Raw genomic sequence first — 27,082 nt, 5'->3', positions numbered from 1 at the left:
GCAATGAAATATGTCACAAAAAAAGGAATTGTAAAATGTCATAAAAGGTCAGAGTATAGAATGCTGGAAAAAAAATATACAGTAGTATGTCAAAATATTTCAAGAAAAAAGTCAAAGTATATTAGATCAAAAAAAATCGTCAAAAACGTATTTGTATATATGGTGTTTTGACAAGTCATAGTTTAGTGTTTTATCGTCAAAAAGTAAGAATAGTAGGTCGAAAAATGCAAAAGGTAATTGGTAAGGTCAAAAATGTTGTGAAAGTCATAGAATAGTCTAAAATGTTGTGGAAAAACCTCACGGTAGTGTCGAAAAACATGAAAAAAGTCAATAGTGTAACGTGTCAAACGTAGTAAAAAGTCAGTCTAGTATACAAAATGCATAGCATAGCATGCAGGAGTCATAGGATATATAGTATGTTAAAAGTCAGAGTGTTATGAAGTCATAAAAAGTACGGTATATGAACATGACCTCGATATGTTGCGTAAATATTTACGTCACCAACATTTAACGAGATAATGCTACACTTACCTTTTTGTCACCCTTATGAAACTCATTTCATTTACTGGGGATTTTAAATGTATTATCTTCCTAGTCAATGTTTGTTTTCTTTGAAAACATGTACCTGCATCATTATGCTGTTAAATAGTACACAATATATTGTCTAACAAAAGAGAATTACGTTAATCTTTGACTCATCTCCACCCTTAAGTGGGAGGTGACCTCTTGACATACTTCCTACTAATGTGGTCAAGTTTCCATTTGGACACGCTCCTACCGGCCGGTCAGTAAACAGATGCATCATGCAGACATGTGGTTGTAAGCTAAAGCAAACGCTGCAAACTCATCTTTCCTGAACGAAAGCCGGATTAAAAACTGACAAATGCAAAAGATTTATCGACCACCTTTATTTTACCGACAGAGGTCTCTAATAGCAGGGCTAGAATTCACACATTTGTAGAGCACTTCAGTTGTTCCACGCAATGAACGACTGTATTTCTTTCAGAGCAATTATGCAGTGGTGCCACTGTGGAAGCTACAGGGCAAGTCAACAGTGGAGGAAAATATCAGCACAGAACAGACTGCAAAAACACAAACTGAAGCTGGGCCGACTTTAAACCTGTGAACGGAGCGGAGTGTGAAAACAGTGGGAGAAGGTCTGAGGGCTTCCAGAAGACTCCAGCCACGTCTCAACTGTGTAAAGACACTTCCTCTCCGTATCACTCTTAAAGAGGAAACGCAAAGGCAGTAATTGACTTGCAAATGGCAATCAAAGAGGAACTGGGCGGGGAGGAAGGGATATTAGATGTTTTTTAGCACCCGGAATACATCAGAAATCAAAAAGAGAAAAAAAATGGAATAACTTTCTGATTCAAATTAATCCACTTGGCAAATTTCTCCAGATCAATGCAAATTTAGGAGTAATCCCCGATGCGTTCCTCCAAAATGACCGAATGTTCCTCCTATAGTACATTTCAGTACAAAAGAACCTTTAATACAGATTTAGATGCCATTTCATCAATGCATTTGAATAGAGGCAGCGACACTTGATCAAAGGATCAAGGGGTGTCCTATTTGCACCATGTGAAATACAGTCTCTGCAGGAATTTATGAAAATAGTTAAGATTTACAGGCCGAAGATCATATAAGAATAGACCTCCAGTATAAAATATAAAACAATACCCCAGTGCTAAAGGAAAAAAAAAATCCTTAAATCTTAATGAGTGAAGCTGTAACTTCAGAAATACCTGTAGTGGCAGAGCGTATGAGCTTGGGTTGGAGCTCCACAGTTTCAAAGCGAGCAAGCAATGGCTCAAACCGACACCCATCTTATGCTTACATCTCCAAATGCATATTTTCAAGCAGCAATTACAAAAATGTATCAATGGACAATGCATAACCTCTGAAAAAAATACTGTATGAAAACATCCCTGCTACTTTGTTTCCAAGTACAAAACCTCTACCAATAAGTTGCTCCAGAGTAGCAAGAAGTCCTTTTCTTTTTTTGTTTTTTTTTTTAGTTAATTTCTGTTTTTTTTTTCCATCTTCGTTTTGTTTTTATTGGGTAAAACTCAGTCCTCACTTTGAGTGCCATAGTTAATGACAGTCTTCTCCATCATTTCACTTTGCTGAAGGATCCAGGAACATGCAAGCCTCGTAGTGGAGGTGCTCAGGAGGCTCCTGTAGGCCTGAGGAACCGCGGCCGCGGCTTAAGCCAGGGCTGGGAAGGCCTCTGGGTCGTCCACGTTGGGCACAGAGAATGACTGAGGGAAAGCAAACGATGAGGAGGAGGAGTTAGAAAATGCCAACATTTGAAGATGTGCCTCAAAAGGATGAAAGGAAATGCCAGGTCTTTGTAGAAAATCATCAAGAAGTCAAGTTCCATTGGTAACTGAACCCTTATTTACTGACAAAAAGCTAACTTATGTCATACCTGGGTACTAATGACAATATTTACCTTTTCAGGCCTTGGTGCACGGACCGGCCTAGTGGCTTCGCCACCGACGGGGCCGGGTGGCCCACCACCGGGTCCGCCGCGACCACGACCGCCGCGGCCACCACGTGGTCCACCGCGTCCACGGCTCGGACGGCCAAGGTCTCCGAAATTGATCTCCAGCTGGGACGTAATGTCATTGGCTGGCTTCCGGAAGTGGGGTTCATCCTCGAGCTGAATTTGAAAAATCGGGTAAAACATTATTATTATATAGCTTATAATAATATTGTGTAAGCTTAAAAGCGTTTAGTTTATTTTGTTCAGATAATGTGCAACTGAGATTTTTTTTTTTTTACCTTGGGCTCCTCAATCTCGGGATCAATCACCTCTTCTTTCTTCTCCTGCGTTGAGGAAAAGCAGCGCAATACAAACATTAACACAACATACATGAACCATGATCCAATATAGATTAAAAAAAAATAATGTCTTATGATAACCTACGCCTCCTGCCAGCAAAAACGTATAACTATCTTTCAAGCATAATGAATAAATGAGTCTGGCCTGAAAAAGTGCAGTATGCATTTGCTGAATTCTTCAGCAAACCATTGATCAACTAGAATTACATCAAAGTCTGCTGGCAGGCTTTTTTAAATTAGATCAAGAATGAGAGAATATGACCCATAATTAATTAACCTGCCAGAGGTTTTATGAGTGATTTTAGAGTTCTCCCACTTTACTAATTTGATGTAATCTTGGATCATCTGCTGCAGTTTTTTTTTTATATATATATGCACAATTCTACTCTGCAGAATGAGCAGTCCCGTGGTTTTTACTCACTTCAGCCTTGGACTTGTGCAGCACAAATCCTTTGTTCCAATTAGCTCCCTCGTTGGCCTTACGGATGTTGAACTCCACTTTGGCCCGCTCCTTGTCCTGCACGGCCTTCCATTCGTCCAGAGTCATCTCCTTGGGGCCTTCTTCCTTCACTTCCTCAACCTCATTCTCCCTTCAACACACAGACAGACACACGGTGTCACAGCGTTAAAGTTTCATATAAAACCAGTTTGTTGGCTGGTGTTCCTGTGTCGAACACTAACGGGAAAACACTAATTATAAGGTGTAAAACCAAAATAACTCATTAGTACGGAAAATAACTTACTTGTTCTCAGAGTCGGCGGGTGGATGCTCCTCTCCCTCAGGGTTCTCAGTCACGTTCGATTGGTCAAGCTCGCTATAAAAATAAAATAAAACATTTGAGAACTAGAATTCTTTTTAAAAACTGTTTACAGAAGAATACATATTAGCTCAATCTAATGTAACAGACAGCCAAGCAATACATTCTACCTCTATAAAAAGGCCTCTATTTAACGGGTGTAAAAAAAAAAAGCTACATTAATTTGTTGAATTATATTGCTGTTAACTCTTGTGTTATTTATATTTAGTCCACTGCATTTAAATCAATGACCGTCACCTAATTATTAGTAACAGTATGACAACAGTTAAACAGCACTACGCAGTCAAAATGGCCATGAAGCTGAATCTCTGCATTTTAACCTTCATGAAGGTAGGATGTATTGCAGCCCTGCTCAGCTCAAGTACAAAGTGTGTAACTGGAGAGATGCCAGTTTTCCTCATGGCAATGCCGAGGTGTCCCTGAACAAGGTGCCAAACCTCGACCTGTTCCCGGGGGTGCCTGGTTGTACATCTGTCCAGCTGCATGTCTATGGGACCTGTGTATTTGTCTATTTTGCGCCCATGTTTAAAACATGGATTTAAAATTAATAACTTGATTTATTAAAGTCAACATGATGCTCATTTCCAGGTTCATACTTGTATTTTGGGTTCATATGGGACCATGTTTATGTCCCCTACCAGCTGACTCGGCGTTCTGTCTAGTCCCACCCCCACTGTGCTGTGATTGGCTAGTGGTACTGTGCTGTGATTGGCTAGTGGTAGCTTGTTCTACTGTATCCCGCTTAGCAACTTCACCATGCGTTCATGCTACACCCATTACAGGGAAAAGAGCCAAACATAGCTGTAACTCATCCGGCGATTGCAATGTGCTTTCCTACGTGGTGACAATAGTATGTGGATTGTTTTACAATTTTACTCATTTAGAGGTTGGTTGGCTTGTTAGCTTGCTGATTCCACTTTGATGCTACACTGGCTACATAAATTGAGTGCACAAAACAAGTTTTCCTTCAGACATCTCCTTAGGTTTAGGAAACAAACCTAGTGAAATAGGTCTAGCAGAAGATCATGTTTGAGTCATAATAAACCCTTTCTGGCAGAGGACCTGAAGGCAAAATGTTAAGTCTCCTGTGCGCAAAATCAGTGAAATAGTTGAGTCAACGAGTACTAGCCAATCACAGCACGGTAGGAACACTACTGCTACCGGAAATCAACTGGGACACGCGTAGAATGTTAACATTTAAACTGGGAAAGCGTCTCCAAATGAGGCAGCTATTAAACACTATTCTCTAAAAAAAAAATACCCCATACAAGGAGAAGTGTTATACAACTCCCCAACCTCTCGTAATGCAAACTTTCTATTTGTTGCATGTATAAAAATAACTTACTTTAGATCATCTTTGACGGTGCCCCAGTTGTGAGATCCACTTCCACCACGCTTCTCCTCACCTTTCAGACCACTACAGAACAGAACATTAACTTTAGCCAAGGCCATGACAAATGCACACCAACGGCTTCCACAGACCCGGTGTACATAAAGAATATTTCATATAGTTAAAGGGCTATACAAGAACTGGAACAGTACTTACGATCGATCGCTGCCACTGTGTCTATCAAATTCGCGTTTGCCTCTGCTGTCAAAACCGTCACTGCGTCCCATGCCACGGCCTCGGCCGCCGGGGCCACCTCTGCCGCCGCCGCCACGCCCTCTCATCGGCCTATCGCCAATGGGTCTAAAGAGAAAGAGACATAACATTGTCAAATCAAATGGTCATCGGAGCACACTTCTCTCTAGCTATCAAAAGCGTTGATCTAGGGCAGGCTATCTACATGGATATCTCTCTGATTGATTAAGTGGGAAGTAAGATAAGCGGATGATAAATTACAGGAAACCAGTACATTCATGCATCTTATTAAATATAGATTGATTTTCAAGTAAACAGAAAAGGTGTGAATATGGTTTCAAGTTAGCCACGGTTCACCGATGTTTGAAGTTGGTCCTCAATCTATATTTGGACATTTTACCCTTATTTTAGTTTTATCAATAAAGAGCCACAACATGCGACGCCTTATCATAGTAAGCAACGCCTTTAACAGTTGCTGACCACACCCCTTAAGTGACTACTGCTTTGGACTCGAGTAGAGTTAGAAAACAAAAAAGGTATCAATGTTGTGGATATATTCTCCTTTTCTTATATGGTTGCTGTTCAATTACAATATGTGCTTGATTAGAATATGAACTCACTTTTCCACGGAGAATTCGCCTCCCTCAGGCTTCTCGGTGGCGTCACCAGGAGGCCTCTCAAAGCGACGCGGGGGCCGCCTGTCCACAGGCCGCCTGTCTGCTGGGGGGCGGCCTTCTCCCTGGAAATCTCTCTGGGGTCTGAAGCCCTCGCCCTCCGGCTTGCGGCTCCCCATTCTCCTCATGCCGGGACCTAGGATTGACCACAACAGGAGGATTAGAGGACCAATAGCACCGATAGATTAGGGCCAACTGCGGAGCCCCGGACAAGAGAACGAAGGGGAGGCAATTGTTCGGTTTAAATGGAGCAAATAATTCTAATTAACGTGCAGAATTAAAGAATTACAGACGTTGGTAGGATCCATTTACCAAATACGTCGCCGCCTGCGGTGTAATGCAATTATCAAAAGTTAACAAGTGCACAAAATGTACAGACGGGAGTAATTTTACATTATGAAAAGGGGATCACGAGTTTGCAGCACGATCACTTATTATTTCGCAGTCCGATTGAAAAAATGATCAGTTGAATCACCCGGTAAACTGTGGATGGACTTAACTCCTGCATAGTGTTTAACCCGCCATGACACATGGCTGCCTGCCGCCGGCTCTGTGTGACAGAACAAGTCCCACCCATTGCCTAAAACACCAGCTACCAAAATAGACACCGTCCACAACACATTGGCAGCTGAGTGCACCATAGTCTGCTCGCACCTGTCTCATCTTCTCTCTCGCAAACGCATTTGAGCCAACTTGGCACACTTGCATGAATGAAAAATGGCGAGCCAACTTCCTGTATGTAGGTGCCCGGATGCTTCAACTCTGCATGCAACTTCTTAAATCAACAGGTTTTTTAAAAAAAAGAAAAAGATACAATAATAATCTACATTGATGATATCTTTTATAGCAGAAACAGGAAATTAAATTATCAGAGGCCTGGTCGTGCATTGTGCGCCGATGGGAAGTGGCAGTTAGGAGGCTGTACTTTTAACACGCCCCACACTACAACCACGAGGTGCATCACCATGAGCGCGCTGCTAAGTCTGACCCACATCCACCTGCAAATCCCCCACGAACACGCTACATTGACATTTGCATTTCCGCGTGAATGATATTTACGTAATTACAGTGGTTACATATTATATATATTGTTTTTTATAACGCTTGTATTAAATAAATACCGTCGACTAAATCTAGCTAAAAGCCACACGTGCGTGTGCTGAAATTACTTTATTTGATTAACAGCTAAACTCCTCGAGGCCACTTTCTCTACCCAGGCGTTCGGGTTCTGCCTGTTCAACAAGGCCGATGGGGGGTTGGGTGTGTGGAGGGGGAAGACAAGCCAAAACAAGTTGGCCTGCAAACTGTTTATCACCAAATACTTTGAGCCCCGCGCACGCCATTGCTTTCCACGTTTATGTGAGTGTCATCGCTTCAGTAATTGACAGCCAACTGGGGGCACAAAAGCGGCCACGCGGACCTCATGTCGCGAGGGGGGCTTACGAACCGCTAGCTAGTCGAGCAACTTGAGCCCGTTAGCATGAAATCTTTCTACCTGCAGCATCGCTAAAAGAGGCGCTTTTTAAAAAAAGAACGCAGAAATATTATCTCACCATCTTTCTTTAGTGGGACTGGCGCCTGGGTCTCCTCCTTTTTGTCGGTCAGCGGGACCTTTCTGTCTTTTTGAGACTCCTTTTTGGGCTGCTTGGCAAGCTGGGCTGCGGTCTTGGCGGCACCAGGAGCAGGAGCTTCCTTCTTCTTCACTTCAGCTTGCTTTAGCTGCTCGAACGGATCCGACTCGTCGTCAAATAGCTGGTCGAACCGATTGGTGATGGCACAGCCAAAACCTTCTTGCATTTGTCCGGGCATGATGGCGCCCCTTCAGCAGGATTTTACTCCGATTCTACGAGGCTTGGTGCGAACACTTCGCTAGATGAAGCCACAAGATGGCTGGGAAAAGGACCTGCTTCTCTTCCGGCGCGATAGACATCCGGGACCTCGGTCGCTGGCGCCGCTGGGGCGTGTAGTTCTTTTTTGAAAGGAGATTCCATCCACTCAGCTACCGGGTGGACCAATGATAAACTACATTACCCACAATGTCAGTCTCTCCTGTGTTGCTAGCTTCTGGAAAGAACAAGCATGGGTGCCCTCACATCACACACTCTTGTTTTGATTCCTGAAGGGGAAAAACTCTCCAACCTTAGTCCGTAAAGATAATATTTGTAACCGTTTGTGAGTTTTAAACTTAAGAGCTTTTAACTGCTCTGTCGCCCCTCTTTTATACGTACATGATACCTTTTACAAACCTTTAAGGGAGACCCCAGGTGCAGCTGTTTGTTGCTAATGTTTCAGCTGAATAAGATGTGCTCAGAGCTGTGCTTTTGAGTCAAGGTCAGCGTTTAGTTCAATAACTCTCATCGAGGAGTGAAACAAGTTGACACTCGACAGACTGTCCTGCATTTTAAGTCTGGCTGAGAACAAGTATTCACACCACTCTGAGCCCTTGGCCCCAGTGTAAACAATATTTCACACTTATATTTAGCTATTTAGCACCACTCCTTCGAGTTAGTAAAACCTGATCCATAGCAAATGGGGTGTATGTGCATGCAACAGTGAAAACACTTAATAAACAGCAATAGTGTGGTTGGAAGACATCTTTCGTTTTTCAGCCACAATCATCCTCCAGGGAAAGATGGGTTGACAACAAAGGGGTAGCACATTATAAGTTGCATTATTAGTTGTGGACACACACACACACACACACACACACACACACACACACACACACACACACACACACACACACACACACACACACACACATCGTAAAGAGTTAACTGAAGGAGCCTGCGAGACATGCTCTGGAAATTGAAACGCATAAGTGGGAATGAGTTCCCTCTTAAATCACACCAGTTATACCAAAAGTTGGCGACAGGCTCAGCTGTAATATCTTATATTCTCATTTGCCCTCATGTGTCTGTCTATGCATATATATTTATATTTGTTTGTTGGCAATACATCTGGAAATGTCAAAAAATTCCATACGTGTAATGATTGCGTAAAAACATCATCCTGCACTCATGGAGGGAAAACCCAACACATGGGACTTTTTTTGTTCTGAAACAGCACTGCATTTACATTTGGCCCGCTGGTTAGTGACGGTTTGAGCTTGGTATCTATTAGTGGATGTTATCCACATTACTATCAAGAACAGGAAAAGCAGCATCACCACATGCACTTCCTATATCACATGGTAGCAGAAGACATATTTGGATAGTTTTTGACAAAACCCTCAAACATGATAACTGAAAAGCCTCGAGAGTTGCAGACTACAATGTAAAAAAGTATTAAATCAAAACTTAAAAACATGTTTACTGATGCTTGTTTATGCCTCATGCCATCGCTGATCAATTCGTAGTTTACATTAGAGGATACACACAATTTTAAATATGATTTAATATTTGTCGGTGTACTAATATTGACAAAATAGTCCTCCAGGAATATGAAAAGGTCCTGCAGGATTACTGTACGTTTCAGTTTTCAGAATTTGTTTAATTATAAGTACTTTTCAAGGACTAAACATTGAACGCTCAGATAAATGGCTTTAATCTTAATATTATGATTCATTCATCATTCATTTATTATAGTTTAGTTGTGTATCTTTGAATTTCATCAGATGTTTTCAGGCTTGTTTTTTGCCTGTGGTTAAAGCTTGGTCTAAACGTGAAGCTATAACAAAAACAAACACACGCTTGAAAGCCTCACTGTTGGTATTTTAGGATTTGTGAGTGCTGGTTGTTTTTTCTTTGACCTTATAAGGAAAGTCAAACCCTGCCAGCTGAGTTAAATGATTGCAGGGAGAAAAAATGAAGCTTTGCACTTAAAGGTGCAGTGTGTAGAATTGGGCGGCATAGTTCTGAGTTTAGTTCTGAGTTACTGAAGTTTCTCCTGCCAACAAGCGCAATAATGTCCCCATCCAGAGCCAGTTTTTGGTTTGTCCTTTCTGGGCTACTGTAGAAATTTAGATATATGTAACGGCTCATTCTAAAAGGTAGCAAACACTAGATCCCTATTTTCAGGTGATTATACACTAAAGAAAACATTGAATTTCTGCCAAAAGATCCCCCTAGAATGCTAAACACTGTACCTTTAAGGTCTGCCACAAAAACCATACAAAAGCCAAACAATAGATGTCATTTTGCATGAGGGGCATGTTTTTTATATGGAGAACAAAACGCTGTACAACGGTTCAACCAACCGGACCGACAATATGAGCGAAAAGAAACTTCTGAGCATGCAGCTGAAAAATAATAGAAGAAATCCCCAGTAATTGCTTGAAAAAGAAACTGTAAGCTTATCAAAATATAATAAACTGGATTATTAACGGGCAACATGCTGCTTTAGAAAAGCTTTTTGAACTAGGGTCACTTAAGCATACACACACACATATATATATATATATATATATATATATATATATATATATATATATGAAAGTATTGGTATGTGTATGGAAGTATCTATAATACACATATCTGTATGTATAGTAGATTAATATATATATGAAAGTATTGGTGTGTATGAAAGTATATATAATATATACAGTAGATTAATATATATATGAAAGTATTGTTATGTGTATGAAAGTATGTATAATATATACAGATTAATATATATATTAATACATATATATATAGTAGATTAATAGATATGACATTTTTGGTATGTGTATGAAAGTATATATATATATATATATATATATATATATATATATATATATATATATATATATATATATATACTTTACTTGTCATTTGATTTTCCTGGAGTTAAGTTTCATCCTCAAACATCAATTAGGCAAATTTATGTTTTAATTATGTTTAATTAAATATTTTGTTCTATGTTTTTTTTGTTGATAACATAAAACGGAGTTTATTGCACCTACAGTTTGTCTTTTGCTGTCATAATGCTCATTTTATGACACACATTAATAAAGATATGGGTGGCATCAGAGGCAGTCCCTCGTCCCCCCCCACCCCCTGGTCGGGTGACGCCGGTCGGGCTGTCGGTCCCTCCTGAACGCGCTTCTATTCGGCAACTCGGCCGATTCTTATTCCTGCGCGTGATCGGGAGCGATGACATCTCCAGTCGCCAAAGCCATGATGGAGTCCTACGCGCTCATGGTGATGGTCATGGGCACGTTTTTCATCTACTTCTGCGGGATGGTGTGGGCTTTTTGCAACCCGAAACTGAGCGAGGAGGAGGAAGAGGAGGAGGCGCGCGGGGCCGGGAAGCCGGCAGCGGGACGCGGGGACGGCTGCTGGGGTCGCGCGGCCCCAAACCCTCCGCCGGAGCGGAATTGCAGGTGCGCGTGCAACGCTGCGCATCTGCCGGCGGCCCCGCCGTACACCGCAGCCGAGGGGCTCGCGCGCCCTACGTATGTCAACTTTTGGGATGACACCGACAGCCTGCTGTCAGACTGCACCACGTTTTTCCACGAGGATCGTGGAATTAGCAACCAGATCGGACAAAGTCCTGGAAAGTTGGTGACCTAAACTTCACATCCAGGTGTGCATTTGTGTCGTTCCCTTAAGTTATAATATACTTATTTATGTTGTGGATGGACTGAAAGAAGTGGATGAGGAAACGGGCAAAGCTCAGTTTTATTCCCCCAAACTCTAACAACATATAACTGTTCTTTGTCCGATAACAGACATTTTATATATAATGGAATCACTGTAACTTGTTTTTTTGTGCTGTGAATTCCTTGTCCATTCCACTCTCCTTCCCAGACTGTGTGATCCGCATCAAGTCCTGCAGGAATACGGTGATCCTTTTGGTCTTTCCTTCAGTTTCTCTCTTATGTCACGTTCCAGTTGCAGCAATTTCTCATACAAAGCGTCCGATGTTTCCACGTCGATGTCCATCTGCCGAAGACACAAAACTCAGTACATACATTTTTTTTTATTTCATATTTGGTTATAGATTATTAGTATTTCTTGTACCTTTCGTGGCTGTGTGTAGTTGTTTCCTAGACCAGATGTTAAGCTGTGGTACTTGGCTTGAGGGTCCAGGGATTCAGGCTTTTGCTTAAATAACCACAGCTGCAAGAAATAATTCATGAATTAATTTGTACTAAACTGTGTACTAAAATTAGATAATGTGTTATTTTTCTTCTTCTTTATACCTACCAGGGCTTCAGCTCCGTTATAAGGCGTCAGGGTGAAAGTATTGGTGAATATTCTTATCTGAAATCACGAAAGAGAGATGCATTCAGATACAAACTTCACGTGTGTGTGTGTCTGTGTGTCAATAATTTAAAACCATCAGAGTTGCACTCACGAGCCAAAAGACGGGCATAAGCAGAGTCCAGAGGACGGCTGGGAAGGAGGGCAGGATCCCGTAGGTCAGATTGGTCATCACAAAACCAGGACAAGTGACGGATGAGTACAAACCCTAGAGAGCAGGAAGCAGTTATAAACAGCAGGAATATGCAAAAAGACACGGGTGATACGGAGCATGGGAGGTATGTGTGTGTGTGTGTGTGTGTGTGTGTGTGTGTGTGCGTGTGCCGACCTGTTGGTTGTAGCGTGTGTTGAGCGCCAGGCTGAGCAGGTCGGAGCCGTATTTGGAGGAGCTGTACGGTTGGGTGCCTTTCTGGTGCTGCATGTCTTGGAGGCTGAAAGCTGAGCGGTGAGCGTTGCTGGAGGAAGTCCAGATCAGCTGGGACGTTCGGCCCGCGTGGCACAGAACCGGTTCCAGCTCCCTGATCTGGGCCAACGACACAGGAGGACAACACAGCATAAGAATATACACTCATTAAAAAAAACAAAAAAAAACAGACCTTGTGTGAGAAACAGATGATTTTACTCACGTTCATCCACTCACATGCACTTTTCTTCCTTTACATATCTTGCAATCATTATCCATGAACTTTGCACTACAACACTATAACATCCTTGGTCTGCTGCCCACTTATTTATCCACGTACATGTGTAGTGAACAGTGCTGCCATAACCGTTGCTCTTTCACTTGTTCCATCCCTTCATCCCCAAACTGATTTTAAGAACTCTGGAAAGAACTTCTGTGGGGTGTAATGTCTATTTTATATTATTACTGGTGTTTTATATTCTTATCTAAGTGAAGCGGTATGTGGAAACTATCAACGCCTGTTGGGTTACCAGGGGGTCATACAGCAGCTGCTTAATGTCATATTACCTGCTGTTAAGTAATAAAGTATTTATGTGGACAGGTCATACATTAAGGGCAGGATGGATACATCTGTCTGTTTTCTTCCCAGCATTCCTCTTGTCTGCCACTGCCTGGAGCATCATGTTCCAATACAACCCCCATGGTCCCTCCCTCTATAACTCTGTGTGACTCGTTCTATCTTCAGTGCTGCACTGACTCCTTGAGACTCTGTATAACTTTGCCTCTTCTTGCAAGAATAAAAGATTTCATAGACAAGTTCTGGTTTTAGATATTCATTATTTCAGCTTTAAAAGACTCAACAGTGGGTAAGATGAAGGACTTTATTCTAAAAGCTCACAGCTGATATTATTTTTCATTTAGTATTTCATTCAACAAGCCAAAGTGCTGTAAACTGTAAACTAAGGTGATGTAATATGCTATGGTTACATGGTATCTTTTATCAGGTTTATTATATCTGTTTAACATAATTATATTCTAATTCCTTTAAGGATCATTCATCAATAATAGTGTATTATTGTGAAACCTCAATATTTTTCTGAGAGGGTTATCTTACAGTGAGAGTCTCAAACTATCCTATTTGGGTCTGCACCTGTTTTTGTTCATAGGTTTAAACTCTCACTTTGCCTCTTTTGCACATATCACTTCTATGTTTGTGTTCTATTTTGTATCTGTATGAATTTCCTGTCGCATTGTTTTTGTGTGAATGAGACCCTGCGTCTCCAGGAGAATACCATGTATAAATAAAAGTTAAATATATATTTGTTTAATTAACTGGTTAAGATATACTGTAGATTTCAAGCATCTCTTTCCCCATCGAGTCCTTTTAGTTTCCTTTAAAATAATCAGCAACGTTAAATTCCTGCCACACGTTATAGAGCGTTTCAGAAGAACATTACCAAAAACATTATGTGTCACTTCAGCTGAAGCATAGAAGTGTTTTGAGAAGGTTTCTCTGTGATGGCAACTTAATACGCGACAGGATTCATCTGCAAACGCACAGTCGGCAGAATACCTTCCGCATTGACCTTACAACTAGAACAGCACTGTTAATATTTAATGAGCAGCGTTGCTCAATGACAGATGGATCCAGTATCACCTATATTTTTTCCATTAAGGGTAAACAGCTGAGTAGAATTACTGTCCCTGCAGGAAAACTGAAGGAAACATGTTTTTTTGCACTAGATTATATGTGTTTGGATAAAACTATACTATATTATTCAGCAGCCAAAATAGCAGTTACTCACGAGCAGGAAGTGACCGAAGAGGTTGGTCGCGAAAACGTCTTGCAGGCCATCGGAGGTGACGCAGTCCTTCTGCGTTAGAATCCCCTCACCGGTGGAGAACATGGCGATGATACGGCTGGAACAAAGATGTTATATAGAAACCTGAGCTCGAGCGATAGAATTGAGATCCGAATGAGCTATTTAAAAAAAAAATGATACTGAAGAATACAAAGCCGCCGACGCAGCTCGGTCATTTGGAGTCGCTGCATAGATCAACAAAGTACCTGGAGAAGAGACCCTTGAAAAAGGCCTTCACATCAAACTGTGGGTTCGGCATGATGCCTGCGTTCAGGTAGAGGTAGTCCAGACGGTTGTACCTGCAGGAATCAATCACAATCACATATATGCACTTCTGTAACACACACACACAGACTTTAACCTGGCCTGTGGTGATGACAATTCGATGTGAATGTTTCTTTGTGCATCCTCCCACCTGAGTTTGACCTCCTGAGCGGCGGCGAGGACGGAGGAGATGCTGCTGGTGTCCACCTGCAGCAGGGCCACCTGGGCGCCGGGGTGAGAGGCGAGGAGGGCCGAGCGAGCGGCCTGAGCCCGCCGCATGTTCCTGCAGGCCAGACACAGCTGGAGACCCTCCGTGTCCTGCGAGAGGAGACGCTCACACAGCACCAGGCCGATGCCGCTGCAGGGAGACAACAACGGCATTAAATACCGTCATCACGGCAGAAGCAGGGTTCACTTTGATTACGTTAGAGACCGAAACAATTCCACACACATGTTCTGTGTGTGACACAATTACACTGCTTTGTGGGGCCAGGACTCTTTTGGCAAGGGGTTTAAAATAAAATAAAAAGTCACATTAATAAATCAATTTGGATAAATACAACATGCATGACTTAAATAATTAACCAGTAGGGGAAGAAGTGTTCAGATCACTCCAGTAAAAGTAATAATACCGAATATAAATACTCTGAAAAAGGTTCTAAGTAAAAGTAGAAAAGTATTAGCATCAAAGTATACTTCAAGCACTCATTATGCAGAATCAGACTCAATATCATTTCAGAATTATATATATTACTGAATTATAATTATTGTTGCACTTGCATTAATGTCTTCATCACTTTTAATTTTGCAGCTGGTGAAGTTGGAGCTCATTTAAATTACTTTATGTAAAGAAGCAGACAAGGAGGTACTCAAGAAAGTACTACAAGTACCTCAATATTGTCCAGTACTCGAGTAAAAGTACTCGCCGTGGTTACATTGCACCACTGGAATAAACCAACAGCTAACATGACTAAAAAGACCTTGAGGAAATGTCTCGTGTCGTGAATTAAACTTTAGATGCCAGACTCGAGGTTTATAATAAAAACAATTAATGCAGCGGTTACCTATTTGCTCCCGTCACCAAAACCACCTTATTCATATTTTCTGGTCAAAACTGAAGTCAAAACTGCATAGTAACTGTTTTACTAGCGGATCTTCTTTCCTTCCATGCAACCAAGTCCTGTATCCGGTTGAGTGAGTGGAGTCATGTACTTAACCCCGCCCCCGCGCTGTGATTGGACACTGCGGCAGCTCTCAGCCAATGAGGACCGGATACCAGTCTGCTCAGTTTGATGCCCCGTCCACACAGGTCCAGATAATCAGAAGTCATGAATGAGGCAATACAAGAGCACTCACAGAGAGTGAGAGTTCTCTGTTTAAATTTTATTTGTATTTCGTCCATCAATGTACAACATTTGTTTACAACGTATATAAAACCATTCTCCCCGAAAACAAACAAACATTTGAGTACAAAAATGTATTAAAACTAATCATGAAATCTACCAGGGTGCCCACAACTAATTTAAAAACACAGATTTTAAATGCAATGAAAAGATTTTCTTTATCTGATGAGAATCACCTCACGCTGCATGAACACCCAAATGTGTGTCCAAAATGAATATTTAACTTACTTGTACTAATCTTTTGCCAGGATTGCAAAACACAGAAAGATAAGGATGAGCTTCCACAGAAACGTTGAAAATGCCATGCATAAGGGCAGACATAAGCGTCTTTTATGAACCAGGCCTCTGATAAGAGGGTAGAGCCTGTAAATACAGCTGAAGTGGCAGGTAAACAGTGGTATGCAGTATGAAGTTTAAGCTACGAGAGAGTTATACACAGACGTGTGGTGGAGAAGAAGAGGAAAGAATCCAGCACACGCCAATAAAATTAAAAACAAAAAACCTGGAAATAAGTCATTAGCTGCGTTAGCTAATACAGACTTATCTGAAGCAGTCATTCAGTTCCAATCAAACACATTAATTAGGCTGGATATTCCCATTCCCTCTACATTCCTGATTTAACAGGAACTTTCTTTGCCAACTGAGACGAACTATAAGCATGTCTGCATCGACTCCAACATCTTCCCAACGATGCGGACCGTAAAAACCTACCGTCTAACCAACATGACAGAAACCCAACCTGCATTCCCGATAAGCACCATGCAACATCTGATCAATTATCAAAGAATTACATTTCATTTTGTGATCAACGTGAGACAATTACACTTTTGCAGTGGCAAACAAACAAACTAACAAACTAACAAACAAAACAAAATCTTCGGCTGCAGTTAGTTTGGTCTTTAGATCTGAAATGCGAGCGGTGAAGTTAGTGAATAACACCAAATATGATAAACGTCAAGTTAAAGAGAATATGAATCCACAAATATATCAACAAAACATAATCGGACAAACACATATGAACATATAAATATTAATACAAAATATTGCTTTTTGAGATTTAGATGTATATCTATTGAAAATACACAATCATATACACGTTGTGTTCGAATCACAGAAGGAAAACTGCAGGGATGAGAAAGACGGAGCTTCTTGATATTGTAGTCACACTGTATAGGTCTATAATGCATTATAAACATAATTATAATGCATTATTATCTGCTTATTGTACTGTATAATTACAAGCACTCATTCATAATGATTTATAACAATAATCATAACTAATTATACAGCATTATATAACTATTTATAAGGTCAGTATCATAATTATTTATAATTACTGGCCATTCACTGACATTTGTTTTGAAAGGATCATTGTGTATTATAATTTCCATAAAATACATTATAATGTTTTTTTTATAATGCATAATCGTGATTATAAATTACTCTAACTGGTCATTATTTTCTTTCAGTGAAGTAAAACATAATTGTACTATGTGTTGTGTGTTGTTCTTGCAGATTTAATGATTTATAATGCATTGTTAAAAGATTATAATTTATTACAATATTAAAATATAACACATCCTTGACAAGTGACCAGCCATTATTATGATTCTTGACCTTACAAGTCATTAAATAATGCTTAAGAATGTGTTATGATTATTGTTTTAAAGCATGCACATGTATGAGTGCTCATAACTATAACTTTACAGTGTTATAAGCAGATTATAATACAGTATAAATATGTTTATAATGCACTAGTCATGGGAAAGTGTTACCAATATTTTCCTTGTTGTTCTAAATGTCTGAGTTTGTCTGAGATGAAATACTTTTAAAAGAAAAGAAATGAAACAGTCACATTTCCCCCGTCTTCCAAAAGGAAACACAAAGTTCTTCAGCAATGCAAACATTGTAACTTGGGAAATTTTAACTCATTAAAAAAAAATCAAAATACATTTTCCAAAGTGCCAAATGTCACTTGAATGCTACATTTATTTTTTGAAAACATCACGACCAAACCTTCGGGGTTTGCGTATTGTAACACAGAATAGATTTTGTTTCTAATAATACCTGTATGTCTATAAAACATCCGATTGAGCCAATTAAGCTCAAACTGACACACACACCAAAAGTCTCTGGTATTGTCCATCTTTGCAGAGTGTAAGTCCATGAATCAGCGTCTCCAAAATCGCAGCTTGGAGCCCACAGGTGGCCCTCTCTCCTGAAACAAGATAGCTTGAACCTGGATCGTGTCTGAATCATGGTCTATATACCGTTGTCTTTGCACCATTTTTTTTCTTCTTCCAGAGATGAGCAGTCTGGGAATCACTGTCTTAATTCAACATCGCCCCCCTCGGCTTACGGCTGCATTTCCAGGAGGGCTCGGTGTATTTCCTGGAAGGAGGGCCGTTCCTTTGTGTTCCTCCGCCAGCAGCTCAGCATGATCTTGTAGAGCGAGTCCGGACACAGCACAGGCTGAGGCAGGTAGATCTGCACGGCATGGAGGCCAGGAGTTAAACCAGCGAATATGCTTGTGTTTTATATGTGAATTAAATGTATTGCGACACTCACCTGTCTTTTCTGGTCCCTGAAAAACTCCCCGGTGTTTTCTATCACCTGCTCATCGGTGAGCTGGGAGTAGGGCTGCTCCTTGCAGAAGTTTAGTATCTCCCACAAGGTGACCCCGAAGGCCCACACGTCGCTGGCCGTGGTGAACTTACCCTGCAGAACACAACACAGGGACATGATGTCTATCAGTTCGGCAAGTAAACACAAAACAAAGGATTACATCTCTGGAATAAAAGTCAAATATTTGTTAAATTGGCAATCGTGGAGAGTTTCAATAAAATAAATGTCTGTCAAGTCATTATTGGTGAAGGAAGGGGGGAGACACAATGGCACTCCGATGAAAGTATTGCAATATTTGTATATTTGAAGTATTACGTGTACTGGATACAGTATATTGAGTGTCTGTGGCAACATTTTATCTTAGTATGAAATTTCAGTTGCATTTCTTCACTTTAAAGGAATAATTCGCCACCAAAACGTCCATTTGTAGAACAATTAATCACCCGCGGTTAATTGAATTTCTGCAGAAACCTTCTATCTTTCTTGCATTTCACCTCCATGATGAACGGGAGAATCCAAAAACAGAGAAAATTACTGACACACAAGTGAGTAGCTGACACACAAATGGTCATTTCGTGGGCGAAGTATTCCTTTTAAGTCATGGTCCTCACCAGCAGGATGCTCTCCCATGACATCCAGCGTATAGGCAGTACCGCCCTGCCCTGGATGCGGTAGTAGTCCCCGCTGTACAGGTTTCTGCTCATGCCAAAGTCGGCTATCTTTATCGTGTAGTTCTTGCCCACCAGGCAATTCCGCGTGGCCAAGTCCCGATGAACAAAGTTCAGAGAGGAGAGGTACTTCATCCCTGACGCAATCTGAGCCGCCATGTAGCACAGATTATTGAAGCTGGAGAGAAGAGAAACAATGTGGGGATCAGAAAACCCCCAAAATGACATGTACGCGGCCGCCTCTCTCATGTTTCCTGGACCCACCTGACTGTGGGCGCGTTGCTGAGCAGAGCGAGCTGCCCTTCAGGCTCGTGGCGGGACAGAAACTGGTTGAGATCTCCGTTCTCCATGTACTCTGTGATCATGCAGAGAGGGTCGCTGTAGATGCACACGGCCAGCAGGCGGATGATGTTGGGGTCCTTCAAACGCGACATGATCTTTATCTCTTTCAGGAAGTCGTTCCTACAGATTGTACACAGAGAGAAATCATGAATGTATCAACGTCATTATTTCAAGTTTCATGTACGTGCGCAGGCTAAACATGTACCGTAAAATTTTAGTTATAAGCCGCTACTTTTTTCCTCAACTTTGACCCGTGCGCCTTAAGTATTGGTGCGGCTAATTTGAGGATTTTTTCGATTCTAAATTTAGCAGCAGTTGCAGAAACATGTTAGCTAGCGAGCGTTAGCTAGCGAGCTAACTAGCACTGGTGAGCTAGCTAGCACTAGCTAGTAACTCAGTAGCGGTAGCAGCAGCAACAGTAACAGCGGCTTATAAACCAACGCGGCTTGTTTATGATTAAATGCAACTTCTTTTGGGTTTTTAGTAGATGCGGCTAATAAAAGGGTGCGCCTTATCACCCGCAATTTACTGTAGGTGTTTGGTGCCGATCACTCGGGCACGCGGAGTCCTTACCGTGCATTTTTGTCGGCGTCTGAACGGAGCATCTTCACGGCCACTAAAACTGGCTGGTCCTCGGGGATGTCAAATAAAAACTCCTTATTCATGAACTCCTGCATTCCCTCTGCCTCACACAGGTGCACCTGAGGGGAGAGGAGGAATGCAACGTTTAAAACTGTGCCACTTCAAGCTCATCTAAAGATGGAGGAACAGCTGGAGTGAGAAGAAAGGCGGAAAGATGCACACGCACCTCTCCGAACTGGCCCTCTCCCAGCTTCTCCTTGAACGTGAGCATCTTCCGTGGGAACTCCTCCACGGCGACGTCCTTCCCCGACAACAGGTCCATGGCCAGCGCGGGGATGGCGTACGTGTTGCTTCCCGTCACGCCCTGCAGGTTCACGATGTCCGCCTCTGCGTAGTGAGGGGCGCCATCTTGGACGGCGGTGGTCGTGGTGGATTTGGAAGCTGCTGTGCTGTTTGAAGCTGGAACACAATGTTGGAAACTGTGACTGAGCATGCCAATGAGATAAGGGACTGTCCACGCTGTGGATGTGAGACAGACAGGGTTTTCTTTTTCCACCTACCGGGCTCCTCTAAGCTTTGAGCAAACTCCGGCAGCTTACATATGATGCGCGACGGCTCCTGGTAGTCTGGGCCGAGGGGGAAGATGCGCTCGTAGGTGGAATTAGACTCCTGCTCGCTGATTGTGCTCGACTGGTTGTGGGTGTAAGCGAACGTCTCACTCTGTATTGACAAACTAGCAGTTAGTTCATCGTCCAGCATCCGGCGAGAGGCCTAGAATAAAGGACGTGGAGGGGTGAAGGAACAGATCTGACCACCTCCCGAAAGAAGACTCAAAAAAATGGAAATGATCTGATGCGTTTCTGACTGGAGCTCACCTTCTCCAACATCTTCTGCCACACCTGCCTCCAAAGGATGATGACGATGATGACCACGAGGATGAAGATGATGGCCACCAAACAACCAATCAGAATCCGGGTGTTGCTGTCGTCTATTTTGTGGGTGGGGTCGTCCTCTGGGGAAGGGAGACAAGGAGAGACACTTTTTGACTGTCTGCATCAAGCGGCACCCTGCAGTTCTTTGAATGAGCAACGCAAACCAGATAATATACGCCAAAGAGTATTAGACTATTGTTCATTTATTGTTAATTCTACAGTTATTTTACTCAGTCTTGACCTTCTCATTGATTTCTTGCTTTGGGGATCTGAATGTGAAAAACAGGAAGCCAGAATCTCTTTCAGGAATTAAGGAATCTGTACAATAAATGCTCTCAATTCTGATAAACTGCCTCATTGTTCCCTGCACAGCCTACACTTCATATCATCCCTATCCTTACTGATAAGAGCCATTTATGTAGTCTGTATTTCTTATATATATATATATATATATATATATATATATATATATATATATATATATATATATATACATTCATGTATTTGTGTTTTCTTGCCGCTGCATTTAGAAAACCCTTTTACAGGACAATAAAGACATTGTTCAAATGCAACGAAAAAGATGCTGTCTTTTGTTATTTGCCATGCATTTCATAAAACGTGTGCAGGTCTTCATCCGGTGTGTGAGCGCGGCGTGATCACTGACCTGGTTGTATGTTTGGTGGCAGTCCCGTCTTGGGTGGAGCCAGGGTGGTGTTGTACATGGCTGTATCTAAAAAAAAAGATGACACAGAGATGATTAGAAATTAAATTGCTCATCTTAAATCAGAAGGCCTCAAAACAGACTTTAATAATACTAATAATAACACATGATATACCCTTTTGAGTCTTCAAATATGTGAAGAAGTAAAAGAGGTAAAACTAGGTTTTTGTACATGAGAGATCTTGCTATAATCACAGATCCTACACACAGTTCTTCGGTCTCTACCTGACTGGAAGGTGATCTCGCTGAACAACATCCAGGCGTCAGCAAAGTGGAACTGGCACTTGATGGCGCTGGCCATGTGATTGGCCAGGTTGACGGTGACGAAGCGGGCGCTGGGATTCTTCTCGTCCTCCACGGGGATGAAGGTGAGCGGCGTGGCCTCCCAGTCCGCCTCCGAGCGGAAGTAACACACCACCTGGCGGAAGGCCTTGGCGTGCCGCGAGTACATGTTGTTGCAGTGCACCTGGGCGCAGATGAAGACACGTTTAAGGATTTAAAAAAATGACACAAACACACACTGGGGAAACGCTTGTGTCATCGGGAGAACCTCACCTTCATGGTGGTGAAGTTGCGCGTGCGGTCAAACTCAAACATGATTTCAACATATCCACTGGGGAAGCTCTCGTTGGTCCAGCCCACGTAGTCGTAGCCGGGCCACACGTTGTAGACGTGGCTGTGCGTAAAATCATCCAGGCCGCACACGCCATCCGTCAGCTGGCCCAAGCCCTCGGTCATGCTGAGACACAGAGACGAGTCAAAGAGAGGCAGCAGACACAGCAACGTCCCTTCATCAAACTTTCTGAACCTGAATCTCTCTGGTCATCAATAACACTGTACGCCAAAATAACTGCATGCCGCCATTCTGATGTACACTTAATATCAGTTACACCCTGTCAATGACACAAGAACACCAACATAGTCCCTGCTTTTGATATGCACATATCATCTGGTTCTGTCAGTATAAATCCCACATCCTTCACATGTACACACTGTCCATGTATATCCATTTAGTATGTATTCATATATTTGCACTATTTGTATTGTTTACAATTGACAGAATACTTGACTAATAAGTCAATGTCATATTTCTAAATTAGTTTTATTTTTTAAACTGTTATTATTATTCATATTTACACCTATTTATTTTAAACTAACTATTTTCACACACAACAGTTCTGTCTATTCTTTACTTTCATTTCTCCAGCTCTTTTGTCATTGTTCAATGGCTGCTATTCAATTACATTCAATGTGGCTTTATTGACATTAAAGCAAAAAAATTGCCAACGCACCAAAATATAAAGCGACACAATAACATAAATGATTATTATTATCATGCCACAACATTACTACACCACTATATTTTTGTGGAAGTGCTTTGGGAGAAATGCCAAAAAATACAGAGGCAAATTTCTTGTATATTATATGCACGAGCAGATTCTTCACAAGCACTTCTGTAAACCGGTGCAACCTTTCACCACTAGGTGGCGGCATTGTAAAGCCGGTTCTTGTCGTCTGCGTTTAGCTGTGACATCGTAATAAAGGCCATTTTCTTTTCTCTCTGCCTCCACATGGAGAAGGAAGCCTGTCTGTGTCATGGAGGACATTATTCACCAAACCACCGTCATTAAGAGAATGATTGTCTCGTTCCGGTTTCTCAACACCATAAGCACGGTTGACTCAGTCATTCCTATATGAGGTATTGCCTAACTAAGTAAACCACCATGACCTTGTCACGTTCCCCATGGTGACGGGGCCACAACAAGTTGAAGGGCGAAAAAACACAGACAAAGGGTGAGAGCAATAATGAAGCAGTGTAGTGGGTGAAACAGGAAGGAAAGGGAATAATGAAACACACACAGAAACGCACACACACACACACACACCTGTGGATGACGGCACCGTCATAGACAGAGTCATTGAAGGAGGCAGGGTAAGCAGGCAAGCTCATCTGTTCTCCTACTGGAGCGTTGTACGACACAAGGCCGTCTGTAAAGAAGAAAGAATGAAGAAAAGTATTAATTTATTGAGATGAAATAACCTCATAACTTTGTGTGTTAGTCCATCATTCTAAAAATGCATCACATTCAGAGGAGTATTGCTCAAAACCACAGAAGTTTGTTTCAAAATAGTAGTTTTAAGCTTCAGCTACCCACATTCACCAAAACATTTTCACTATTTTTTATTCGACTTTGTCAACAACAAAGCTTCAGCTATCAGATAATATGGAGATAATATGGTTTTCCCTCATAACACACTTGGTTTTTCTCTTTGATTGGATCTAAAATGTAACCAGCAGAACAGTTAAAGAAGTTGTTAGCCAGTCAAGTTAATGTCAACCGAGCTCTCTTATCTCTCCATAACTATGTGGTGTTGTTGCCTAAACCTAACTGCCTGAAAGACACCATGCATATAAAGATGCTAGAGGGTTATCTACAGTATCTAACCTCGTATAGTTTACCACCAACCAAGAGGCGGTCTCTGATGAGTTGAGAATGTGTTGCGTTGCAACCAAATAAAAGTGTTTATTCAACATAGTAACTAATATGATTATTGTTGTGCAGTTGTTTAAGGATATGTGTCAGAGAGTCAGCTGAGCCTCCGCCCCAACTGTCGTCTTTGCTCAGCACTTCCTCGCTCATCCGTCCTTATGCATCCTCTCTTTCCTCCTCATCATCATCATCATCATCATCATCATCATCAGCCACCGCTCACCCAGCCATTCACAGCCGTAGAGCTCCACTCTCATGCAGACGTTCATGGAGTGGTCCGTGACGGGCATGAAGCGGACGAAGCGAGCGATGATGGGCGGCTCCAGGTCCTTCAGTACGATGTCGTAGGCGTTCCTGTTTCCCTCAATCACCTGCGGGTGCAAAACAAGCGCACCTTGAGCTCACGGAGAGGCGACAGAGAACGACCCCATGACCTTGCGATCAAAGGCCCAGCCGGTGGGAGGACTCACCTGCTTGCCCTGCCGGTTTCTCCACGAGATCCAGCGGCTCCCGTCGCGGCTGTACTTGATCTTGTACATCTGGGAGAACTCATTTCCGATGCCCCCCGCGTGGCGCCCCTGGGTGCCCACCAGGGTGATGAAGTGGAGCGAGCGCAGGTCAATCTGGAGGAACTCCTTCAGGCTGTCCGGCTCCACTGTTATCTCCGGACACCAGGCGCCGTCGCCCTCCTCGAAGTCCAACCTGGGTGAGGGAGAGAGAGGATGAAATGACGTTAGATGTTCATATTCGTATTACAGCAGGAAAGGGAAGAGGGCCAGGGAGGAAGAAATAAGTGGAACAGGATGGAGAGGAAAAAGGTGAGAGGAAAGGAAAAGCGAGTGCGGTCGCGGATTTCAGTTCTTACAGCCCGCTATAAAAACATCTCGGTGAAGTCTTGAGTCGTAAATTTGTCTTAAAGTGTTCATTTTGGGCAAAGAGCTTGCATGGGGTGAGGAGGGGGGGACCGGGAGGGGCGGAGAAAAACACAGCCCGGGATGGACGGGTTAAGTGTGTTACATCATTATCCTGATACTTACTGAAGGCCACCCAAGTTCTGCAGCACGCACACACACACACACACACACACACACACACACACACACACACACACACACACACACACACACACACACACTCTTCCTTGACCATGTGGCTGTAAGTAGAACTGATACCCCAGTTTGTGGCTTACTACAAATAAACAGGCACCTTTGCAGGATAAGCCCCCCCACACACTCATTATCAGGGTAAACATACAATGAAGCGCGTGTTCGAGCGTGTGTCTGTGCATATGTGTGTGTGTGTGTGTGTGTGTGTGTGTGTGTGTGTGTGTGTGTGTGCATACATACCTGCCGTATCTAGCGGCGGTGGATTCGGACCACTGGCTGGAGGCGGAGATGTCCTCGTCCTGTATCTGCCCTCCCGACATGCCCAGAGGATACCGACACACACCTGAGACACAACAACCACGTGTTTGATTATGGGATGGATCAGGTCGGGAAGGTCAACAGATGAGCGTCCACTCATCCTGTTTATTTTATCCTGTATTTCACCAAGAGAAGGGAAGCGACTACTTGGAGACTCCATTATATGCTAAGCTAAGCTAAGCTAACTGATTGTTAGCTGTAGTTTCATATTTAATTGACAGAAATTTTACTTTCTTCTTTGGTCAATGTAAACTATTATTTTGTCATTGTTTGTCTTCCATTTTCTTTCTTGTAAAGCACTTTGTAACCTCTGTTTTGAAATGTGCCGCATGAATAAAGTGTATTATTTGTATTATATTGAAATACATATTGTCACGATTCTAAAGTGGTCTTCTAACAATCATTTATAGAATAAACCGATACTTTTTTAATAAGAGTACTCACTTCTTACTTCTACCTACTCAAGTCTATATCACAATGCTTCTATTTAAGGATATTCCAGCTCCACCGCTGGTATTCAAGGCTAACTGGATTATCACCACACTCTGAAGCACGCAGCTCCCCCAGCTTCTCTCAGACCAACCGCGGCGCTGGTCGGCATCGAAAAATTCCAAACCGTACTCAAACATTCACCAGACGCTCGCGGACATTTCTAAGACAGGGCGACTTCATTCCCAGCTCCTGTCAAGAAAACCTGCAAAATGTGATGGATAGTGCTGGAGGAAAGGGGTGTGGGTGGTGATGTGAGAGTACCACACACACACACACACACACACACACACACACACACACGCACACGCACATATCCACACTCCCCTGCACTCAAATTGTGGTTGCTTTATTGAAATAATAAGCTGGATCCATTCAGTGTTTCTGCCAGTCCAAACAGTGCTGGTATCAAGCACATGTTGTTACTGTGTGTGTGTGTGTGTGTGTGCGTGTGTGTGTGTGTGTGTGTGTGGTACCGCTGGCAGCGTTGAGCCCATCACGCCCCCACCGTGCGGTATGCCCTCTGTTTTTTACCGCATGCCCGTCCACCCCCTTTCCTCTCTGTCCTCCTCTCACTCCTCCTGTGTGGTCTCTCCCCTCCTCTCTTTACCTTTGTCCCCTTCGGCGAGCGAGAGCTGATAAAAAGTTAAGAGCCTGATTTCGAAAAAATCTTTATCTCATTAAGACTCAGCTGGCTCGTGGCTAACTCAGCGTGACGCATCCAACGTGGCATCTATTAACTTTTACAAGGGTTTGAGTGATT

The 27,082-nt window shown here is 42.4% G+C and overlaps 3 protein-coding genes across 6 annotated transcripts in view; all 3 read right to left on the bottom strand.

The window, feature by feature from the left end:
* Positions 1-888: 888 nt before the first annotated feature.
* Positions 889-7,809, bottom strand: serbp1a (SERPINE1 mRNA binding protein 1a). Of its 4 annotated transcripts, none has more exons than XM_079220941.1 (9): positions 7,478-7,809; positions 5,871-6,060; positions 5,215-5,358; positions 5,014-5,085; positions 3,594-3,665; positions 3,272-3,443; positions 2,791-2,835; positions 2,459-2,668; positions 889-2,264 (listed from the first exon to the last, which is right to left on the bottom strand). In XM_079220941.1, exons 1-9 carry the CDS (start codon positions 7,731-7,733, stop codon positions 2,211-2,213), a joined length of 1,215 nt encoding a protein of 404 aa, XP_079077067.1. In that variant the 5' UTR covers positions 7,734-7,809; the 3' UTR covers positions 889-2,210. The 4 variants fall into 4 exon arrangements, with proteins under 4 accessions (XP_079077067.1, XP_079077068.1, XP_079077069.1 ...); XM_079220942.1 differs by having other exon boundaries at positions 3,272-3,440; XM_079220943.1 differs by lacking the exon at positions 5,014-5,085.
* Positions 7,810-11,574: 3,765 nt separating this feature from the next.
* Positions 11,575-15,823, bottom strand: hsd17b7 (hydroxysteroid (17-beta) dehydrogenase 7). Its single transcript, XM_079220456.1, has 9 exons — positions 15,706-15,823; positions 14,793-14,999; positions 14,584-14,676; positions 14,321-14,435; positions 12,441-12,635; positions 12,207-12,320; positions 12,056-12,112; positions 11,870-11,968; positions 11,575-11,791 (listed from the first exon to the last, which is right to left on the bottom strand). Exons 1-9 carry the CDS (start codon positions 15,738-15,740, stop codon positions 11,672-11,674), a joined length of 1,035 nt encoding a protein of 344 aa, XP_079076582.1. The 5' UTR covers positions 15,741-15,823; the 3' UTR covers positions 11,575-11,671.
* Positions 15,824-18,288: 2,465 nt separating this feature from the next.
* The window catches only part of ddr2a (discoidin domain receptor tyrosine kinase 2a), a gene marked incomplete at its 5' end in the record, with an annotated part of 52,053 nt that continues 43,259 nt past the window's right edge, over positions 18,289-27,082 (bottom strand). Inside the window, 15 exons of the mRNA XM_079220986.1 lie at positions 18,289-18,531; positions 18,613-18,762; positions 19,281-19,515; positions 19,602-19,799; positions 20,253-20,380; positions 20,488-20,720; positions 20,822-21,032; positions 21,137-21,273; positions 21,858-21,923; positions 22,140-22,380; positions 22,470-22,653; positions 23,801-23,903; positions 24,630-24,777; positions 24,877-25,108; positions 25,753-25,855. Coding sequence (XP_079077112.1) covers positions 18,400-18,531; positions 18,613-18,762; positions 19,281-19,515; positions 19,602-19,799; positions 20,253-20,380; positions 20,488-20,720; positions 20,822-21,032; positions 21,137-21,273; positions 21,858-21,923; positions 22,140-22,380; positions 22,470-22,653; positions 23,801-23,903; positions 24,630-24,777; positions 24,877-25,108; positions 25,753-25,855 — 2,501 coding nt within the window. The 3' untranslated portion in view covers positions 18,289-18,399. The remainder of the gene's footprint in view (positions 18,532-18,612; positions 18,763-19,280; positions 19,516-19,601; positions 19,800-20,252; positions 20,381-20,487; positions 20,721-20,821; positions 21,033-21,136; positions 21,274-21,857; positions 21,924-22,139; positions 22,381-22,469; positions 22,654-23,800; positions 23,904-24,629; positions 24,778-24,876; positions 25,109-25,752; positions 25,856-27,082) is intronic.

Source organism: Taurulus bubalis (assembly GCF_910589615.1).
Source record: "Taurulus bubalis genome assembly, chromosome: 7".
Lineage (NCBI taxonomy): Eukaryota > Metazoa > Chordata > Actinopteri > Perciformes > Cottidae > Taurulus > Taurulus bubalis.
This window is presented reverse-complemented; position numbering and strand designations above follow the sequence as displayed.